The 21,684-nt window shown below is 40.0% G+C and overlaps 1 protein-coding gene across 8 annotated transcripts in view; it reads left to right on the forward strand.

Moving 5' to 3' along the window:
- The window catches only part of SH2D4B (SH2 domain containing 4B), a 118,625-nt gene that overhangs the window by 41,722 nt on the left and 55,219 nt on the right, over window positions 1-21,684 (forward strand). The window contains exon 4 of one of the 8 annotated variants that reach the window (XM_080596411.1): window positions 2,187-2,327. The exons of 3 other annotated variants lie outside the window; for them this stretch is intronic. Coding sequence is in view for 3 of the 5 variants with exons in the window: in XM_080596406.1 (XP_080452532.1) it covers window positions 11,097-11,280 (184 nt within the window). In the remaining 2 variants the exon portion in view is untranslated. 4 more of the 8 variants (XM_080596406.1, XM_080596407.1, XM_080596408.1 and 1 more) reach the window with 4 other exon arrangements.

The raw sequence follows: 21,684 nt of genomic DNA on the forward strand, positions 1-21,684 counted from the left end.
AGGAAGGACTCTCTGCTGGTGACAAAGCTGCAAGCAAATCCAATAAATCCTAGAGAGGGATAGAAAATTGCTTTGTTTTCATTTCTATAATAGTTATGTTTATAAGGATTATTACTTTATATGATCAAAGTAAAGACTAAATAAAATTATCAGCCCAAGTACTGCATTACTCTGGTGCCTTCTGGCAGTTATCATGTTTAAGTACTAACTCCTTTGTGCTATTCAGTGACAACTCCATTTGGGAACAGTCTGTCTGACTGTTGGGTGAGTTTATAGATTCATAGTAAATAAGCCAGAAGGCACTATTAGATCATCTTGATCATCACAGGCCATTAAAAATTCCCCCAGTTATCCATGTAACATTTGTTCCTAAGGCTGGAAATAATAGTTCTATGACCTTTCTGAATTCCATAGGAGAAAATGAAGCGACTTCACAGGAATTACTGGAATACTCTAACACTCAGAAATCATGCTTAATTTGGTTTGCAAAGAACTGGTGGTGGTGTCAATAGAGAAAAATGAAAAATTTACTGATAACTTGGGCCTTCAGCTTTATGTTAGTGCATGAGTAATTTCACTAGGAGACTAACGATCACCAGGATAATTTAATCAAAGGAACTGCCTGTATCCATAAGACACAACTTACTGTGTGTCTCAGTTGAAACTCAACAGTATTAATGTTAAAATCTCTTCCTCTAGTAAATAGATCACATTTCATCAAATTAGAGGGACCAGGTCTACCTCCATGGTTCAGACAGCCAGACGGTGGTTTATGTGAACTTTTTTGAGTATTTAGGAATGACTAAATCCCAATGCCCCACCTTTACTTCCATAAACTAATCTGATCTACTTGCTTGGTCTCACAGGGAATAAATGAGCTCTTCCACCTAATAGGTTTTGGTGGGAGGTAGCAAGGGCAGCCTAAGTCCAGCTTCTAAGGACGGGCCAGCCTTGTGGATAGGATGGAGAGCTGAGCCTCACACTGCATAGGGGATGATTTGTGCCGGCCTGGCCTGACTATTGGAGTTGTGAGAAAGAGGACTAAAAGAAGGCTAAGGGAAAAACAATGAGGTGGGCTTTTTTGTGTGTGGTTGTTTTTTTAGTGTAGAGCAGAACAGTTAGTTAAGGCGTCTGGAGTTCATGGCAGCGTGGATGTGAGGGGATCTCTGAGCAACTCCGTTGTGCAGTTAGGGCGAGTGATCTATGGAAGAGAAGACAAGAACAAATACGATGGCAGCTACTGGTGTGCAGTATGGTAAATAAGCCTTGGTATGAGACATCAGATTCCTGAAAATGTCACTGGAGGTGAGCCAGTGACATGCAAACAAATTTCATGGAGCTCCAGTCATTCTAGCTATAATAAAAATATACCTGCAGGCAACTGTGAGTGACTTTGAACTGGAGGCTGTAGTCATTACAGACGTAAGACTGCCCTGCAGAATGTGAATATGGCCGTGATAGGAGCAAATTCTGATAACTGAATTGCAGCAGCCAATCCTCTAGATTTCTGAGGATGGCAGACAGCAGCTTGTGTCATTCAGTACTTCGCAGAAAATGAAAGGGAGATCTGATCTGCTGATGAGCCATACACGTAACATCGAGAGAAGAGAAATGTGAAACAGTAGTAGTACATTTTCTCCCATCTGGTTGGCAGACTTACTGCCCTACGGTAAGCTAAAGAGGTGCTTAAAGAATTTTAAGGTAAACACATGAAAATAATCTTGTTTGGCAATTGCAGATAATCTTATTTTGGGTAATCACCAAATATCCTCTTGAGTGTGCATAGGTGTCTTAAGATGACTTAGTAAACGAAGAGAGGGGACCTGGACCAACAGCCATAACCTACTTGAATCCATTGTTACTCAAGAATAGCTAGAAAATTTGGCCAACGTATGGTATGTGTCTTTTCACAGGAACTTGATTAGTACAGTGGTAGTTTTTCCAGAACAAGAGTTTCTGTACCAAGAAATTATTCAATCACGAGTAGCTTAGTCATTTTGTGACCACATTGTGTAGTGTATTTAATATAACATGATGTGTTCCCTTTGCGTATTTGAGCCATAGGGAATGTAGAGGAGGCTCATCTGCTTGTTGGGAGAGAGGAAAGGTACCACAGGGATAGTACAGTCCTCTCTTGAAGTGAGAGAAGTGAGGGTGAATTTACTCGAACTGGTCCTCTTTCTCAGAAGGTAGCTGTCAAAAGTGGATGGAGGCTTAGCACAGGAAGCAGCAGTGGAAACCTCAACGCAGAAGTTTAGAAGAAAGGAAAAAATAAACAAGGGCATGAAGAACTACATTGAGTGGCATTGCTGGAAAAGGATGAGGAGGTACGTGTTACGACTGAGGACATGGTAAGAGAAGACAGGATGAGGGGAAATGCAGCTCTTGTTACCTCATATGCCCATCATACGGGTGTGATGGGGCACATCCCTATTGTGAAATTTGGATCTGTCTTGACTTTGCAAAGAGCTTTGAAGTGTGTATTTTCTCTGTCAGCTGAATGGAACACAGACGGAAATGCCAGAGCTGCTAAGGCTTGTATTGTGAAAATGAGTCAGCAGGCTTAATCCAGGCTTTGTGGCTTGAAACTGTGAAGATGATTACAGTCAGGAAAAAAAAGTCTCAACAATATCTCGAGCTGTTCTTTGTCCCGCAGTCTATGACAAGAATGGAGAAGGTCTTAAAAAGGCTATGAGGTAAAAAGAAAGGATTTTGAAAATACCTTAGGTATTGGTCTTTAAACCTTTTGAGCAGCACCTAGGTGTCAAGACACAGAAAGTACTGAATATGGCTTGCTGCAGGAAGTTAGGGGTCTTGTGGTAGAGGATTTACCACCTTAAGGGGTGGGCAGCAAGTGAAGCTGAAAATTTCAAAGGGCTTTAAAGAACAGTATAATGGAAAAAATTTTTGTGGAAATATCTGCTCTCTGCCTGACTCTTGAAAATGAGAAACAGTCTGGCTTTTTATATTGAAATATGTATTCAAAACAAAACAAACAAACAAACAAAAAACATAACAAACAAAAATAAACAAAAATGGCAGTTAGCTCTTGCCAGCTGAATTATTGATCAAGTCCTGCAAACAAGAGTCCAGTGGCCTAAAGAAATCCTATGAAGTCTGTGGGATTTTACTGCCAGCAAAGATGACAAGAATAAGAAATGGCTTAAATAGGCAAAATGCTATGCCCTGAAAGAAAATCACTTGCATGATGCCACTAAAGCAAGAAATTTTGTATATAAAGCTGATGAGTCATTTAAACAATTAAAAATTTTGCTATCGGTAGCCTTCAATTACACCAGTAATCAATTTAGCTGCCATAATGCAGTGTCTAATATGATGTGAAGTTGATATGATATGACTGCAGCATTATACATAATGCAGATAAATTGTACCAGGGAGTATATTAAAGAAAATTAGGTCTCACATGATACATTTTGATGTACTTACAGTTAGATGGAAAAAGGTGAACTTAGTGAGCATCTTCATAAGTTAATACATATCTGAGAGAAGAAACTCACATAATTTAGAATGTGATATCTCTTGGGTAGCTCATTGTAATGGATTTCATTGAAAATATACCAAACTCTGGAATAATTTCGTGTAGCAATTAGGTCATGGAATCCAAGGGTCTCTTGGGCTTTGCAGATACACAAAGTGAATAATTCATGTAAAGGATAATATTAAATTCCTTCTTAAAGGTACGTAGCCTGTGGTTATGCAGGCAGGTGTGTGCTGAGGGGTAGGGAAGAGAAGAGCAGACCATAGCAGTATGCTTTAGGTAGCTGCCTGTACTTAAAGTCTCACCCTGGGTTAACAGTTTGTTACAAAGATCAGATAGGAAGGGCGGATAAGTAAATCAATAAAAAGAAAAGGTGTGTGGAGCCTTGGGAAGAGCCTATCAATCAGGAGTTGAAAGGCAACCAATTCCACTTTGAAGAGTCACGGATGGCCTCCCTCAGCTACGCAGACTTCTGCTGAGAAACAGATGGACTGATGCATTCTGTACTTAAGTAGCACAAAGCTGAACTGCAGTGTGCAGGATAAGCACATGCTGCATTTAATACAGAGCAGTTTAACATCAGGATCTGATGTGAGCAAGGGAATGTAAATAGGAGAGCAGGGGGCACTGTATTCTGCATGTATTTTTAACTAAAGTTCATTGGAGACTGTTGCCAGTGGGCCTTTTTGTCTATGTTAAGGCCAGAGCAGATCCCTACAGACACTTAGTGAGCTATAATTGCTTCCTAAGCAGAGCCTGCTGTCTGCCAACCAAATACACCCCTCTCGTAGCGGAGGGTCTGATTAGTGGTTTGTAAACAATTCCAAAGACACCAGGACAATCCAAGTGAGAGGACAGTAGAGCACTGAGAGCTCTGGGTTCTCTGCAGTGTGAGTGTGCTTTCCTTCTTTCTCAGCCCCCTCCCTGTGAATGGCTCCCTCTCTAGTGCTGGCGACTTCTAGGACCCTTACTGCTGCTTCCAGACTTATGTACCATGTTTTCTCAAGGTAACCTTCTCAAGGAACCTTGAATTTTTTATCTGTTTGGTTTACTTTATTAGCCTTCCCTCTTAGATTATCTGTTTTTATGGTAGATGTTTCATTCTGCATTTGAAAAACTATGATGGGACTTGCCAGCTCTTTTTATCTTGCTATTGTGAATGTATTGATAACAATAAACATCACATATGTAATGTTCTAGTTTGGGTTGTATCCATTTCTACTGCTATAAAAGCATTAAAATTAAAACAAGTCTAAACTTAAGAAAGTTGACGAACTTCTGTTAACCTCAGACCTTGGTAATGTAGGTCAGAATTCCAAATATCTGCTATCAACTTGAAGAAAAATTGGAGTGCTGCCCTTTCTACCCAGCTTCTCAAATCTTTGATAAATTGTGCTGAACCATGGAGGCATTACAGGCTCCAGTGTAATCGTGTGTACAACAGCTGTAGCACTGAACACAAAGGGATAGACCTAGTGTAATCTTGCTGGGGAGGATTGCCATGCTGCCAGGCAAAAATCACTGATGTGACTTCTGAAGGGCAAGTGGTTGTGCAGAGTACAGAGAGAGAATTAACCTTAGGAGAGCAGAATAATACAGATCACTCTATAGTCTGCATCTCCGGACTTCAAATACTACTTTCTCAGTGTTAGTTCTCATATATTTTCTTTCTCTGTTGTCAGTGCTATCTATCTTTGGGATTGTCTATTTTTTGCAGGAGGCTGAGGTGTAAGAGATTCGAATCTTGGGGAGAAAAAGAAAAAAACACAATAAACCAAACACAGCTATCTGATGAGACTCCTGCCAGTGTAAATCTTCATTGCAGCATTAAAATCCTGTTAGCATTGCTTCACATACAGCTGTGTGAATGACAGCATGATAAGATAGATTTTCTCATTTACTGGTTTGCAGTTCTTCTGCTTTTCATTTCTTAAGACAAAGTTTTAATTTATTTCATTCCTATTTTGCTATAGAGACCTCAAGTTTTCCTTTTTCTTTTTTTTTTTTTCTCTCCTGTTTGGTTTATGGCGGTGCCTCATAGAAATGCTAGTCTTGAACAAGTAAAGAGAAGATAAACATGCAAAGTCAGTCCATACTCTGAAAGCACTAGACAGTCTGATTTGCTGATACGAGCCCTGTATGGAAAAGGAAGGTCTGGAAAACATACACTTATCCTTGCTCTATGTGATGCTTTGTAATGGAATAGCAGCTCTAGGGAAATGATCTGCTAATCATTCTGAACCCTCTGCAGATTATGCTGTCGACTTTCAGCCAGCTTTCTGAGCTTGTCCTGAGTCCCAGCTCATTTTAGCCCTTAGAGGGAGCCACAGACTTGACTATGGAACTGGAGGAAAAAGGCAGGTTCTGTTACATCCTATCTCTGATGGAGGAGGTGGGGAAGGGATGATTTTCAATTGTTTATTTCTAGTTTTTAATTGACAGCAATGTGCAAATCAGGCACAAGACTGGTTTCTTGAGGTGAGTCCTCTAATGTATTTACTTTTCTAGTGACAGATTTGTTTGTGTTTAGAAGGTCTCATAAATACATTAATTTACCTTCCCCTCCCACACCATTCAGTTCCAGTTTCCACTGTTCTCATTTTGATGCTGACACAGCAGGACTTGAAAAATTACACATATTGTACACTGCTACCTCTTGGAAAAAAAGATAAAAAATATTAAGGCTGCAGACTTCAGTCACATTTTTGTTGCCACATTTTCTGTTTATTCTTCCTTAATTTTATCCCCTTCTTTATGGAGAGAGGTGTATTATTCCCCTCCTTCCCCATAGTATGTAGGTTATAGCAGAATATTTTTATGTAAATGACATGGCTAAAGTAGGTTATGTGGCTGTGTTACAAAATCCAAATGAAAATGCTTTCTGCTGGTTCAGCATTCATCAGCATTGCCAGTGAGCTGTTCAGTCCAGGGAATAGAGGATGCGCATGTGTGGAAGAAAATGGATGAGGTGAGCAAGCCTGGGCCAATTAAGCACTTTCCCCTTTTCTTAAAAGTGGAGCTAAAACACTTGAACTAAAAAATGGAACTAAACCACACATGCCTCTTCTTCCCCTCCCCAGCAGATGAATTCTGGTGGTAATGCTGAGGATTGCTTATCCAGAAAGATGCTATACCAGAGACTGGGACAATGTGTGTCTAGTCCCAGAAGATACTGTTAAAGATTGAAGGAAACTCCAGTATTAAATTTTAAACAGTTCTGAGCTCCTTGCTGAGACTACTGCTAATTAGAACATCAAGTTGTGTGGCAGTTATAATACGGTAACAACTGCCAGCACAGAACTGCATTGGTGATAATCTTCTATTTTGCACATAAACTCTTGAGATGTAATCTTTTCCTGTAATGATTTTAGCTTAGTTTGGAGCATTGAAATAGGGGTTACCAAGATGAAAAAGCAATGGAGAGGTCATTGTCCTTATAAGCAATTCAAAATATTTCCTAGAAAGGCTGGGAAGATGAAGAGTGCTGCCAGTCAGGCACCCTTACTCCAAATTTCTCTGCTCTTGTGAGTCATTATTTATCCATATCCTAATTAGGTCTGGGAAAGGAAGGAAAGAGAGAGAATTTTTATGTTGCAATAGAAGGTTTTAATTCATGTTTTGTCTGACTTGATCTCCTGTTTCTCAGCTTTCTGACTGGGTTGGCTGGAGCTGCTAAGCCCAGCCATTACAAAATGTGAACAAATCCTAGAGGAAGAAAGTTTTTAAAACTAGATTTATTGTCTCTTCAAGGTTGCCTTTTGAGCTTCAGACCTTGTGGGTTTTCCAAATTTTCGCAGAAACTAGGAGAATTCATACTGCTTTCTTCACGGTAATTTGGACTTGGTTTATTTGTTTGGATTATTTCAGAATAGTTGAACTATAAAACAAGAATCCATGTGTACTAGGTTAAAAATTCAGTCGTGGATTTGCATAGGATGCTGCTAGGAACATTTTGAGTCCAGACGACAGGTTCACTGAGGTAGCCAAGGGAGAAGCAGCCCTTTTATCACTTTAATAGAGTCAGACATCTCTTTTATTTGTTGTTGTTAAGGGGAGTAGACTGTGAAAACAGTCTACTTTTAAAGATCACCAAAGGCCAAATGTGAGGAGGGCATTAATGTCTAAAATGATGCCTCCCACAGGAAGACAAAAGCAGTGTAGAAAGAGAACAGTAGGAAAGAATATTAGTATAAAAGTGTTCTCTTCCAGTGTGCTCCCCTAGCACACTGGGGTGTCAGGATGACCAGCAAGACACAGGTAACAATGCGGCTTTGCTCCCTGTTCACCTCTCAGTGAGAGAAGCCGGACTCCTCCTTCCTCTGTGAATGAGGATACAACACAAAAAGAAAGACTGTAACAGAGGAAGTTGATTGGATTCATAGCTGCTATTAGATTATATCGCTTCCAAGTGTGACCTTTTAGAAAAATAAATAAATAAATGTTTTCCCCACAAATTAATTCCATTTAATCATTTGGTTACTGGTCTCAGATATTTTGGGTAAATAATCTTCAGGCAATGGGTTGTTCATGAAGTATTCATTTCATCTCCCTGCTCTTGCTATTTTTATTGTGTGATTGCTCATTGAACATTACCAGCAGTTGCCTAAAAATTTGTTTGTATTCTGTCTTGCATCTTGGATCTCCATTCTGAGCTACTTCTGCACTTAAATGCTGTTCAGAAATGGTTCCTGCTTATCATGGTTAAATGCACATAATCCTTGATGAAGAGTTTGTTCTTTGCACTGTGATAGCTTGCGATCACGATTTGATTTCTGTTCTGTGAAGTCAAGTAAAATAAAATAAGAAAGATGACAAATGGGTAGAACAGCAAAACTGCTTGCCCTGAAGCCTTTACAAAGGCGAGTCTTTTTCAATTAGTGCCAAAATGTGAAGCTACAGCTCTAGTATAATTGAATAAAAGCAGAGGAAGAAAGGCCAAATCCCCCAGGCTCTCCCCCTTCTATACCTGACCAAGAAAGATAGAATAAGCAAGGAGAAGCAAAGTCTTTCTTCCTTTAGGTATTTTCTTGCCAGACTCTATTTCTTTAAAGAAAACAACAAACAAAACAAGGTTAAAACATTTTTTTACGAGACAAAACCTGTACAGAGATTCTGAACTGCAAAGCAACTTGTGTGTGAACTCCACTCTGTACAGCACAAACATGGTGAGATCTGAAACTCCTCTTTGGCTGAGGGTGTCATTCAAGTCGAGTCTTTGGATTGGTGCTTCCATGTGCTAGTGTCTTTCTTGAAATTTAGTTTAGATCAAAGGCATTTTCTGCTTATATTATGATAATGTTTTGCTCTCTTCAAAAGTGTTACATGAATAGGCAATAATAGTATGAGGTTTTGATTTTGAGCATCATGCAAGTCAATAAGAGTTTAAGACATACATATCTATAAAGCAGGATTTTTTGTGAGGAAAAATGGTACGTAATTATGCAGTTAAAGGATAGTGTTGTTACAGGCACACAGAGGAGCTAGTACACAAAAGCTTATATTTTTTCTAAGTACACTCTCAGAATTTCTTAGATTTTCTTTTTAACTTCGTGGCCATAACGTTGAATATGCAGTCCTGCCCAGACACCTGCTATGCCACTCCACGGCACAGACTGCTGCCATTGTAACTGGGAACTTCCTATGTTCGCTAGCAGAGGAAAGAGGCCTGTGTCTGACTGAATGCATGTGGTTATTAGTTTGAGTTGCGACTGGCAAGTCTGTGTGCCCTTGCCCTCTTCTCCTTCCTTTTCCTTTCCCCAGTGAAGGAAAACAGAGAAAAATCCAGGGGAGTGAGAAAGGGGAAAATGTGCCGCAGATTTGTGTCCTTCTCTGCTCAGGAATTGAGGTGAGGCCTGGAGACAGACTTCAGGGGGCACCTGCGTGTTACGTGCCCTGGTTGATCTCTCTCTGCAGGAGAAATGCATCGCTTTGTTTTATGTATCGTCTTCCTGAACACTGTCTTTGTAGGATAGCTGAGTACAACTGAAGCTTTAGAACTTTTCATTTCTGGTCTCAGTGTGGGCAAGCAGCAGGAAGAAACAATAATGTATGAGTAATATAATATTAGGTAATTAAGCGAGCAGGCATCTTCCTGTCACCTTTTGTGCACATTAGTAAGGAAATGTTGCTGATGGAGGATGGGGATACGTATATTTGCATTAAGCTAGAATATTTTATATGAAAAATGATGTAGGTGAATGGTGGATGGATCATCTGTGTTCCCCTTCCCTACAGAGAATCTTGTGCTACCACGATTACCCCAGGTTAGATATCTTACTTCTGAAAATTGTTAACTACAAGGAGTAGAAAAGGAGGATGACTGCTCTGCGATTCTGCTCCACTGCCATGCCTTTGGCCTGAAAGGAAGGGCCTGGGAGTGACGCTCCGATCCCTCTAACACCACAGTGTGTTTTTTCCCCATACAGCCAAGTCCACCTTCCAGTGGCAGAAATGAGATTAGAAGAGGTATCTTGTGCAAATATCATGCAGTGGGATGCCACTCAGCACGTGTTCTTGTGTGTTCTTCCTTTTTTACTGCTCGGAGGGGCCACATCTGTTGTCTCCTCAGAAGGTGGCGCCCTGGAGGAGCTGGGCATTTGCCCTGTGAAAGTTGGATCTGGAATTCAGTGTATTTTTTTTTTCCATGTATCTAATTGACTGTTGGCCCTGCTGCTGTAAAATAGTATTTTGCTGAGTTTGGTACAAACTTTGTTGAATAGTGAAAGGTCACAATTTGCTTGAAGAACAGCGTTCTATCTTTCTCCAGTCGCAAAGTGGAAAATGAATTAACAGCAGGACTTGCATAGTCCGCGTGAACTGCTGAGAACTAACTCTTGTTTAATTAATATTAATTTACTATTTATAAAGTGATAACAAGCTTCTTGTGGCTTTTATTACATCTGCTTTTAGTTTTAAAGGCATTTTAATCAGTTTGCATGACTGTATTTGTCAGCACACCGGGTAAATATGAGCTCTGATACCCTTTTGAGACCAGTTAACAGGTTAGGCTGGGAAATAACATGCAAGCTCATTTCTCCTCTCTTATCAGAAGAGATCAGTTCCCAAAGTGACATAGATATTGTTGGTGTAGGTGATACCTTTAACCATGACATCACTTTAAACCCCCAGGGCAATGCTTAGACCCTTGGGAGTGTATTACCACTTCAGCTGAAAGTGTGAGACTTTCTTTACATTGAATTTCTTTCTACTCAACGGAGTAAAAATCATGGGTTCAGTCAAGAATCCTTTATTTTTACCTGAATGCAGTCAGGACTACTAAAGGAACTTATCATTATTTCTCCTGAACTTTCATTTTTTTTCCTTATCCTTCCCCGTTCCTCCCCCGTCTTTCACTTGACACCTGTCACTGCCTTTGGTGGATGAGATAAGCAGAGAACTCTGCACTGTAAGAGAAGAGGAGCAGAACATGCCCACAAGAAGAGGAACAGAACAAGAAGAATCGAGCCTTTGCTGGGCAGGCAGGCGTGGGAGAGCTCCTTTGCTGCAGGTTGCTGTCTGGAGTGCTGGACGTGGGGTTTTGTCACTGTAGTGAGGATAGTTGGGAGCAGGTTTATCTCTCTTTTTTCTTGGAGTCGTCATGCTGCAGCAAATTTTGCGTGATATGTATATTGACCCCGAGCTCCTGGCAGAGCTGAACGAAGAGCAAAAGCAGATCTTGTTCTACAAAATGAGAGAAGAGCAGCTGAGGCGCTGGAAGGAGAGGGAAGAAAAAGCACGAATGGAGGAGGCTGTGCTGAGAAGGACAGCGAGGCGCAAACAAAGTAAGCTTTGTGACCTCCTGTGCTTGCTCCGGAGATGGGGGAGATGGGCATGAAACTGTCTATGATACAGCATGTCTGGAAGAGATTACAAGGAAGAGTGCCAGCTGTCCCCTAGGATAAGAGCAGAGCAAGCATGTGAAAACAAAGAAATGTGTTTTCATGCAATATATAGTTAAGCTATGGGGCTCCATCCACAGTCTGTTATGGATGCTAAATGTGTATGTTGATTTAAAAAGCAAATAAGCAAACTCATGGAAAAAAAATATTAAATGTTCTTGAAGTGTCATTACCAAGTGTTTGATCTGGGGTTCAAGTGGTTTAGAATAAGTAGGAATATTTATTTCCTTGCTGTCCCCTGTGAAGAAGTGGCTTCCATCTCGTTGCCTATTAACAAGATGAAGTTGTCAGGCTGATGCGGGATAGAAAATTTCCTCATGGAAATGTAGTTGCAGCGAAACCTCACTCAACATGGAGATGTTGCAGAGACCTGTCAAACATCCCTTTTCCTGTGAAGGAAAGGGCCAAAGGCCTTATCCTGTCTTCAAACCAATTCAAATCTGAACTTTCAAAATCACTAATGGTCTTGGGTAGCTGATTTTGCAAAAGTGCCTTAATAGCTATCTCACAGCTATATTCACTATATAAAGTGTTGCTTATGTTAACACACACCTATGGTAGAAGTCTTTGCTTTGAGCACCTCAATACAGATGCATTATTGGATTCAATTGTCAGACTTCTTATTAAAGCTGCTGAGCCTTACCAAATGCCAAGTATATCCAGTTAGATACTTGACAATTTAAAGACTGACTAAAGAAATGTGTTTCAAAGCAAAACTAGTTTTCAAGACTCACTTGAAGCAAAGGCCTTTATCAAATGTTTCTAGAGTAAGTAACAATGGTAGCCTTAAAGTAAGGGAGGAACATTCAGAATAGCCTAATAAGCAGTAGAATGAGTTTAAAATGGCCCCTTACAGATGACAAGGTGGAAGTTGGGAAACCTAATTCTGTTTAATTTCTGTTTTCTTCATTTTAATGTTCTTACTGTGAATAGCTCTCCTCTAAGAAGGATGGCATCAAGATAGCTTCTCTCATACAGCACAATAACCTTGTTCATTTTGATTGATTTATTGCTGAGAAAAAAATTGAAAATGCAGTTCAGATCCTTAAACTAAAACACCACTATATCATTGAGATAATCTGCATTATTCTCATTCTTTTAGGAAGACAGATGCAGAAAAATCTAACTGCAAAAATATTTATGTAATGATTTGTCATGGTGTTGACATCTAAATTTCCATATATAAACTATGCATTAAACCTGTTCAGCTTCCTACTACAGGAGGCCATTTTCTGCGTAATTAATTTTCTGATTTATAAAGAATAAGAGAACGGGGAAAAGAGCAGCAGGGTAACCTGTAGATTATATTTGCTCTGATGAAAGTAGTCAGGTATTTGCATAGAGTAAAATTTCACAACGGCACATTTCCATTTTACATTTTACCTTCTTAAATTGCCAATTTGAGTTATTCTTTAGATTTGACTTTTACCCAAGATGAAAACATTCCACTTCCTTCAGAACCATACTAAAGAACTGATCTTACAGAAGTTTTTGAGACAGATCTATTGGAATTAAAAGTTTGAGGATTAAAGTCAGGCATTTGCTTCCTCTGAAAATGTATTTTGACTTCCATGATCTCATGTGGGCGAGTTAAAAAAGATAACTTCCATCTTCCAGACATGCTGGTCATTAACTGTACAGACACGTGTGACTGATTTCTGTTATACAGTTCCATAATATAATGGTAAATGGTCTCACAATGGAGCTACATTCTTGTAAAGAAAATGTGCTGTAAGTCAACCAGAAATTGAGGGTATAATGCGGGAATTACTGTGTAATTCCATTGCCTATATAACTCAAATGGTCAGAGCAGATGGCTGTAACAACCCTTTCTTATGTTAAAATATGTGATTATTTTTTTTTCTAAAATACATTAAGAATCAATTCTTTTTGGAAATTCAAACTTTTTACAGTTTTTTCTTTCCATTGGTGTATAAGCAAGTATCTAAACATTCTCCCCCAGCTGCACAACAAAGAGTATGGAGTATTTTTTCCTGTTCAAAATTAGTGGCTACCAGGAAATTTGGAAGTACCACAATTATATGTTCTTTATCCTTTTGAGACTAGGGGATTTAAACAGTTTCACCTTCAAGATGTTGTTTTTGACACTGCGTGACACAGGTTTTGTGCTGGTATTATTTTGCTGAAGTCAGAAATTACACTGGCTTTATAGAAGCGTTTATGGAGTACAGAATTAAAGATCTTTGTAGCCTGACACATAGTAGAAAACAGAAGTGAGACTTTAATATCTAGCCCTAATGCTGTGCTGAATCTCAGGATCACTCAAGCATAGCAATCTGCTAGCTGAATATGTGATTTTCTAGTTTACAGAAAAATGTGTACGTTTGTGAATATGAAATAACATTTGCATAAAATGATTATTTTTTAGTAATTTACTCTGAATTACCTCTGAAGGACTATTTCAAATCCTTCAATTTTTCTCATAGCCAGAATAGCTACATATGAAACTCTTACCTCACCTCTTTGGGATGTGATAGGGTGAGACAGAGCAAAAGGAATTGGTAATAATGGGCGCTTCTCTAATTAAAAATGCTCCAAAAAGTTCTGGGGCTTGATCTGGAGTCATGTACCCCAATTGGTACAATTCTCCATCAGTTCAAGAGCTTACCTGCTATTCTATGTGCAAACCCAGCAGCAAATAAACAAAGGTGGATTTTTCAAATTATTGTGGTGAAGGTGAATCCAATTTTGATTTTCTGCAGTGTCTTGAGGATGAGGGCTCGAAACTCACATAAGCTTTCAAGAATTTTCTGTGAAACCCATGTCCAAATCATCTGGAATTTCAGTTGAGGTAAATCCGTGAAAATACTGGGGTTCACCTGAGGTGAGGAGGGGTTACACGTTCCTGAGAGGGCTCCTGGCACTGTCTCTAAGAGTGGTATGTGGAGCTGGCTGGTGAAGTTCTCGCAGCCCGAGATGCCTTGGCTGCTGCAGACTGTCAGGGCCACCCTCCTCCAGCATGCCTGAGTGTACTTCAGGATGGAGTACTTCCATGTCATCTGTGTCTGGGAAGTCCTTCTGATCTGAAACAAAGAAAGCTGCATCATGTAACTAATGTGCCATGTGTAAGGCTTAGATGTGTTGTCTTATAGAAATCACAAGTGCAGAGTTGGGAAAGAAAAAAGTGGCGTCCAGAGGCCAAATAAAAAAATTGGCCTTGCTTTAGATTTAAAAACCATCCACATGTTTAGGGAATGCTGCTCAGCGTGATAACATTTTAACTGTTCGGAATCTAACTAGCAAAGACCCGGAATCTACAGCAATTTTTATAGAAGTGCCACTGAATGAAGATTGTTTGTAAATGTCCTATTAAATACTAAGACACTTGTTTCTTAGTTTGTGTTTGGTTTTAGTTTTGTTTTTAAAATAAAAATAAGCTCCAAACATAAACTAAGATTATGTAAGTTGTTGAGAGTGTTTAGCAAGCCAAATTGTGTAACGTGTGATTTGTCTTAGTCTTCATGTCTAAAGAAAATCATATTAGCCTTCCTCAGTAACTGCAAATTGTGCCTGCTTTTACATTTGGATCGCTTGGTTCATGTGTCTTGAGAAAAGGTCAAAACAGAGATTTGTATCAGATTGTGCCAATATTAAAGAAATCATTTCATTTTGGGGGTGAATTAAATGTTTCCAGGTTGTTTAACAGTTTAAATTTCATTGCCTTTTTAAAAACAAATAAAACATTACTTCTTCAGAATGAAATATTTCCTTTAGGAAACAGTGAACTGTTCTGGCATTTTTGCTGTTTGTACCTAACATACATTTGTACTTTTTATAAAAGATATTAATAGAATTTCAGCATTGTTTGGGTCCTCCTGAAATGACAGTATTTAGTGAATTTATTCAAAATTACAAAAAACAAACAATTTTTTAGCTTTTAGTTTGACTCCTGGCTTGAACTGAAAGAGCTTCAAAAGCCAATAGGGTTCTTGAAATTGAGGGGTTAGTCTCCAGTTTGTTTTTAAAATTACTGCTGGGCAGATCTTTCAGGGACATATCTTCATTGTGATAAAACAGATTGCCTTTTCTTGTGCTAATATCACTAAGGGAAGCCTCCTCAAAAGTTCAAGATCCATTTGGGATTTGCTCAGTTGACTGACAGGCAGCTTTGCAATTTGCAAAGAAATACCTTGATGCGATTAGGCAGGAGCCCTTTAACCATGATAGACGAGCTGGGACTAAGTGAAGGACGCTGCCAGGTTGGATTTTGACTCTCATGCACCATCCAGAGCTGTCAGAATACCCAAAATGAGATTTCAAAACCTATTGAACACTAGGTAGCTGAAGGACAGCCATGTGGTAGAGAAGACAGTGCTGGACTGCTGCTACATATTCTGACATTTACTTGTTGTGAACTACAGCTCGTGATGTTCAGACAGGAGCTATTTGTAAACACTGTTATTTACCCATCCTCGGCAAGTGTAGCTGGGAGAAAATTAGGTAGGCTTATCACAGCATGGGTAAAAAATAATTTCTTTATCTAAATGACATTTGTGTCAGAAAATTATTGGAGAATAGATGAAGTGATTTGAAAGCAAGTATTTCAGATATCCCAAAGGGATAGTTGGAGGATACATCACAGTCACGTGTGAAGGCACATGTGTGTGTGTTTCAGTGTGTGCATGTAAGGGTGAGTGGGTGTACTATGACATTTTTCTGCATTTCTGAAATAAGAAATGTATTCCTCATTTATACTAAGTCTTCTCAGTGCCCTGGTAATGCTTAGCCAAGACTTGGCTAAGAGTACAGAGGTGTGCTCCTGCCACTGTTTGTTGTCTCTTTCCCTGTATCGTCGGGTACAGGTCTCGCCAAAAACATCAGAATGGAGTATTTCTGAAATTTTTGGTCATATGTGGTCTTGAAACCTGTAAAGTCCCATCTTTTCTTTTCAATTTAGAGATGACTGAAAATGTAACAAGAGAATATTAGAATAATTTTAATTAGGGGATTGAGCCAACTAATTTGAAATAACTGGAAATGCTTTAATGTAGCTTTCACAACATGTATAGCAGCTTGTGATATGATGCGGTTTTGTTACTAGTAGATACCTTGGGGCCAGAACTCAGCTGCTCAGAGCTCGTGCTGAGTATGACTGTGTACCGAGGTATGCTTGAACAGCAGCTTCGAAACTGCTCACTTCTCTGAAGCTGGGGCTAGAAAGAGACCCCCAAATGCCATATGACCTAAATATGCACCAGATGGAACAAATCCAGAGGGACTTCTTGGCCCTCCTAGGATTATCCATAAGTCTGTGCTTTTTAGTCTCATCCTCTGCCCTGCAGCTGACTTCTCTATTTTGCAGAAAAAGAGCAGAATACTGCTGACTACCTGGCCCTTATTTCACCCAAGGTTTCTCTTGCACGTGTGCAGTCCTCAGCACTCCCACTGTCTGAAGCATCTGCATCAGCTGCGTTCTGAGAGAGGCTACTGGGTTAATTGAGTCATTGGCATGGAGACAATTCCTGTGTTTCTTTGCTGCATGGTGTTGCTGAGCCTGTCGGGACACGGTGGTGGCAGGCAGGCTTTCGTGTACGTACTTGTACTCTGGTAATGATATGAGGTTGTGACTGGTTGCAAGCTCATGAATACTTGACATGGAAAGAGAGCAGCACTGCAGCCAAGGTGAGAGTGGGATTCACCCAAGCTAATTCAGTATTTCCTTCCTGATTTTGCCAGTTTTTAGCAAGGCATTGGGTTTTGATAGCAGGATTTGGAAGACATAGGAAAACTTGATGTATTCATCTAAGCAGTAGGTTTAGCCAGACACTCAGGATGGTTCATTAACCTTCAAATCCACTCCTGTGCTGTGGTGCTGGAAGATCTCACTGTAGCAGTATAGCTCTCCCTGCTTTGGTGGTCCTGTGTGCCTGATAAAAGGAGTCAGTGCAGACCTGACATGCTGCATTACGTAGGGGAGTCTGGTGCAGCAAGTGATCCACAGGTACCAGTTCATTCCGTGGCAGGGAACCCTTCTGCTCTGAGTTTCCATCCATCCTCGAAGTAGTCATGCAGATTTGTTTTTGTTTATTGTCCAATGGTGGGTGAACCTCGATGCTTTGCAATAGCTCTGTGCGAGTAAAAAATCCTGCATATAGCTTTTACTGTTTACAAAAGGTAATTGAGTTTGGGAATCAGAAACTACAGTGTTATGTTATAGCTTTTTTTTTTTTTAATGAATGAAAAATAAATCAAATGAATGCTACCGATGTGAATGAATTCACAATGTTCCAGTTTGATCTGTTATGCACCTGCATTTTTATACCATTTATAATGAAAGGGACATAAAATGGACAGATGAGATTACCACTAGATTGTAGTTCATAGAGTTACAACAGTGTCTTTAAGAGTAAGTTCTGAATGTTATCTCCTGGTTGAAAGGGGGCAAATTATAAAATTAATAGGTGTTGCAGTGCTCCTTGGCCAGGGAGCCAAGAAGATATTTGGGATATACTAGATAGAGACCAAATAAATGCTAGCTTTTTTTTTTTTCTTCCTTTTTTTTGTTGTTTTGTTGTTGTTTTGTTTGCACTATGCAAACCTTGAAAATGCACCATGTGGTATCGCAAAACCACTTACCTCTGAGTGTTACGTATAGTTATCTTTGCCACATTTGTTGATTACCATAGTCTTATTTGAATAACTGTTTCCTTGCTTAATGTTTGCTCTCTTGCAGTCACTCTTCCTTTATTTGATCCTGCAGGGGTATATTGCAGCGTAATTATTTCCATGGTAACAAGCTGTAATTCCATAAACATAAGATTGAGTTTGTTATATGATCGGGAAGCAGCTGGAGAGCCATGAAGGCTGATTTTTCAGCAAAGCTGAGATCCAGCAATCCTTGTTGATATATTAATGTAAATCAGCTGAATTCTTCTCCCCTTGCAAATCCTCCTTTAATCAGAAAGGCACACGACACAGTGTTGAAACTGGAGAGTGCGTAAACTGAAATGTTGGGGGGCTGCTTGAGAAGTTTAGAAATTTTCCCCATTTTGTTGTTGCCTTGAGGATTAGTTTGAAGTGACTGATATTTTGGAATGTATTCTTGGAAGGGATGGGTTCATGGTCCTGTGACTATTAGCAAGGGCAGACTGCAGAGTTAATTATAGCGGATCATCAGTTTATTGTGGGATTATGTTGCTTTCATTGCTTTCATCATTATCACCTAATTATTCTATATGTATTTTAATGGATTTACAACAGTTAGTGTTTGGAAAAGTGCATTTTGTCCTTTGAACGATCTCAGAAACATTCGCAGTAATAGTTCCTGGGTTTTCCGTAGAAAGAAGTGAAATCGTGTGTATATTGGCATGTTTCTATTTTAAAAAAAATAAAAAAAATATGTGTAGGGGGTAAGCTCAAGGAACTGAGAACAGCCTCAAGCTCACAACATCTTCATTTTCATCTCAAGCAATGTGTTTCTAGTACATGTCCTGTAGCTCCTGAAACTCTGAATGGAATCTCATCTACCCTGCTGACTATGAAAATTCAAGCTTCTATCTTAAAGAAGACATAAAAACTGTTTATTCAGAAAGCCAAGAGTAAAATCTCATGTAAAACACATTGTGCTTAGACCAAAGTATACCACATCTATATTCCTAAAGAACAACAACAACAAAAGTACCCCACAAGCTGCATTTATCTCTGAATGACAAAGGCAGATCAGGCTGATCAGCTTGATGTCAGCAGTGAATGCTCATGCAGCCTATTTCAAATGCAGAATAAGTTTCAGGAGCTTTCTTCTAGTGCAGGGTGAGAAAAGAAAAGGAAGACTTTCTAAAGACTGGGTCAGAGGATATTTATGTGACTACAAAGCTTTCCAGCTAGTGAGGAAGGAGAGTCAATTGCTGTCACAGAGATCTGTAGCTTCCAAGGGGGAGAATGATGGTGGGAAGCCAAACGTCAGAGAAACAGGAGAGTTCATGGAAATAACAGACTTTTTCGTAGAATCATACGATATCTTGAGTTGGAAGGGACTCACAGGGCTCATTGAGTCCAACTCCTCGCTCCACACAGGACCACCCAAAAATCAGACCCTATGTCTGGCAGCATTGTCCAAGTGCTTCTTGCACTCTGTCAGGCTCAGTGCCGTGACCACTGCCCTGGGGAGCCTGTCCCAGAGCCCAACTACCCTCTGGGTAGTCCTTTTCCTAACATCCAGCCTGACCCTCCCGTGAGAGTTTTTTTTGAGAAAGTTTAAGCAGACTTTGAATGCCGTTCCGTGTACCTGAAATTATAAATAAGCGATCTTCTGATTTTCTGAATTTGCACTTGACGTGGCCTGTAGCAATCCCCATGCTGCAAAGGCAAGGGGGACTGCTGGCACTCGGCGTTTTGCTGGGCTGAGCCGGCAGCCTGTGGCTAAGTAACAGCACAGCTGGGAGGCTTGACACCAAATCAGGCCTCTAATGGTGCTTGGAGCCGTTCCCTTGAAAGCCCTGGAGATCGATCACAAACAGGAATTGTCGGGGATGCTGCTGGAGCTATTAAAGCCATGACGAATGAGCTTGGAGGAAGGAAGCCGACTCCAGCAATATTCCCTTTGCTCTGATTACTGCTATTTTAAGGCACTTTTAATTAGAAGCATGTGTGAAAATAAAGCCAGATAAAGCCCCAAACTCTCATTAAAAAAAAAAAAAAAAAAAGGCAGACAAACCCAAACCATGGTTCTGCTCCTCTGTCCCAATTAGCAGAGCACCGAAAGGTGTAGCTCTCCTTTATGTACTTCCATTTGTTTTAAGCCTTGGTCACAGCATTTAAGCCTTAGCTGATGCGAACTGAAGCCTTATTTAGTGTAAGCAATGCCTGCAGTGGGATTCCCCTCCTAGGCACCTTCAAGGGGTGTTTTTCTCTCTCCTCCAGCACTGCTGGTGGTGGTCATATTTTCTGGCACCGCTCAGCCGTGGCAGGAACAATGCGCTGCCTACACCAGGGATTCCCTGAGGGTAGCCCAAAGGCCGAGGGCAGCCCCTGGTGCCCTATAGCACAGCCCGTGCTTACACCCCAGCTCCACGTGTGTGTGTGTGTGTGTGTGTGTGCAAGGCTGACAGTACTGCTAGTAGAGACTAGTAACTCTTACAGGTGAGACCCTTGAGTTTACTATTGCTCTCCAGGGCCTTGTTTTATACTTACACTGCTTTTACAGAGGTCTCTGTATAAATACAAATAAACAGAAAACATGATTTGCTATTACTTTTGATTGTGTGTATGCATCTGTGTTTCTATGTGCAATTTTGTGTTACTGTTGCTGCATGTTGTAGGTCTTCTAGAAAGTTTTCATTGTGATCCCTTTGTGCTGCATATTTAGGATACTTGATTCTTCATTTGTCTGGTGTAAGTAGCAACGTACAGAAATCTGCTGATCTTGAAGCTGTGTAGATGTAGGTTTGGGGGGGCTCCATGAGAGGTGCTCATTCACAGAGGAGTGAAGAGAATGGCAAGAAGTAATGTTGTCTTCTTGTGGTGCTACAGAGTTGTTTTAGACAAAAATATGGTAAAACATTATACCTAATAAATAGCTTGCCTGAACAGTAGAGATGGAAAAACAATTTGGTAAATTAAGTACATTTTCCTGATAAGGCAGTTTTTGTTTCTATAACACTTTTATTTCACCTCTCCCAACCAGACTAATTTTGATGTCCACTACTTCCTAATGGTAACTATTCACAGCCTGCCACAGTCTCTACAGGAAAAGAGAAGTACTTTTGTGGTCAAGGCACCAGACTGGGACTCAAGAGATGTGAATTTATTTCCTGATTCTGAATTAGGTTTTGTTCCTGGGCTCAGAAGCCTGCTTCTGAACAGGAAAAATGAGATTCCCTTGCCTCTTTCTCACCTAGATTTCAAATGTATTTAGTCAGGACCCGTATTTTTCTTTAGATTTATTTGAATTTTTATATTTCAAAGTTGTTTCATTTGGAAATATATATAAACAGGATATCTTTTTTTTTTTTTTCAGAAAAATGTTATACTTGAAAGGTATCTTAAAGCAGAAATTGTTTTATTGTAATTAGCCCTCGATAGGGTAATTCTACGGTTGCAAAGCACACAACACTAGTTTCCTAAAAATATTAAGGAAAAGAATTCTCTGTGCTCTCAGCTTGTTTCTTGCCATTGGTTCTACAGTTCTAAAGTGCAAGCCCAGCATTGTTGGTCCAAAAGATCTGGCAGTGACACTGTGAGGCTGCAGATGCCTCTTGTATGGCAGGAATGCCATTTTCAGTGTCAGAACTTCTCCCTGAGTTACTTCTTTTCCTGACCACTCATCAT

This window comes from Anser brachyrhynchus (genome assembly GCF_964034855.1).
Source record: "Anser brachyrhynchus genome assembly, chromosome: 6".
In the NCBI taxonomy this organism is placed as follows: Eukaryota; Metazoa; Chordata; class Aves; order Anseriformes; family Anatidae; genus Anser; species Anser brachyrhynchus.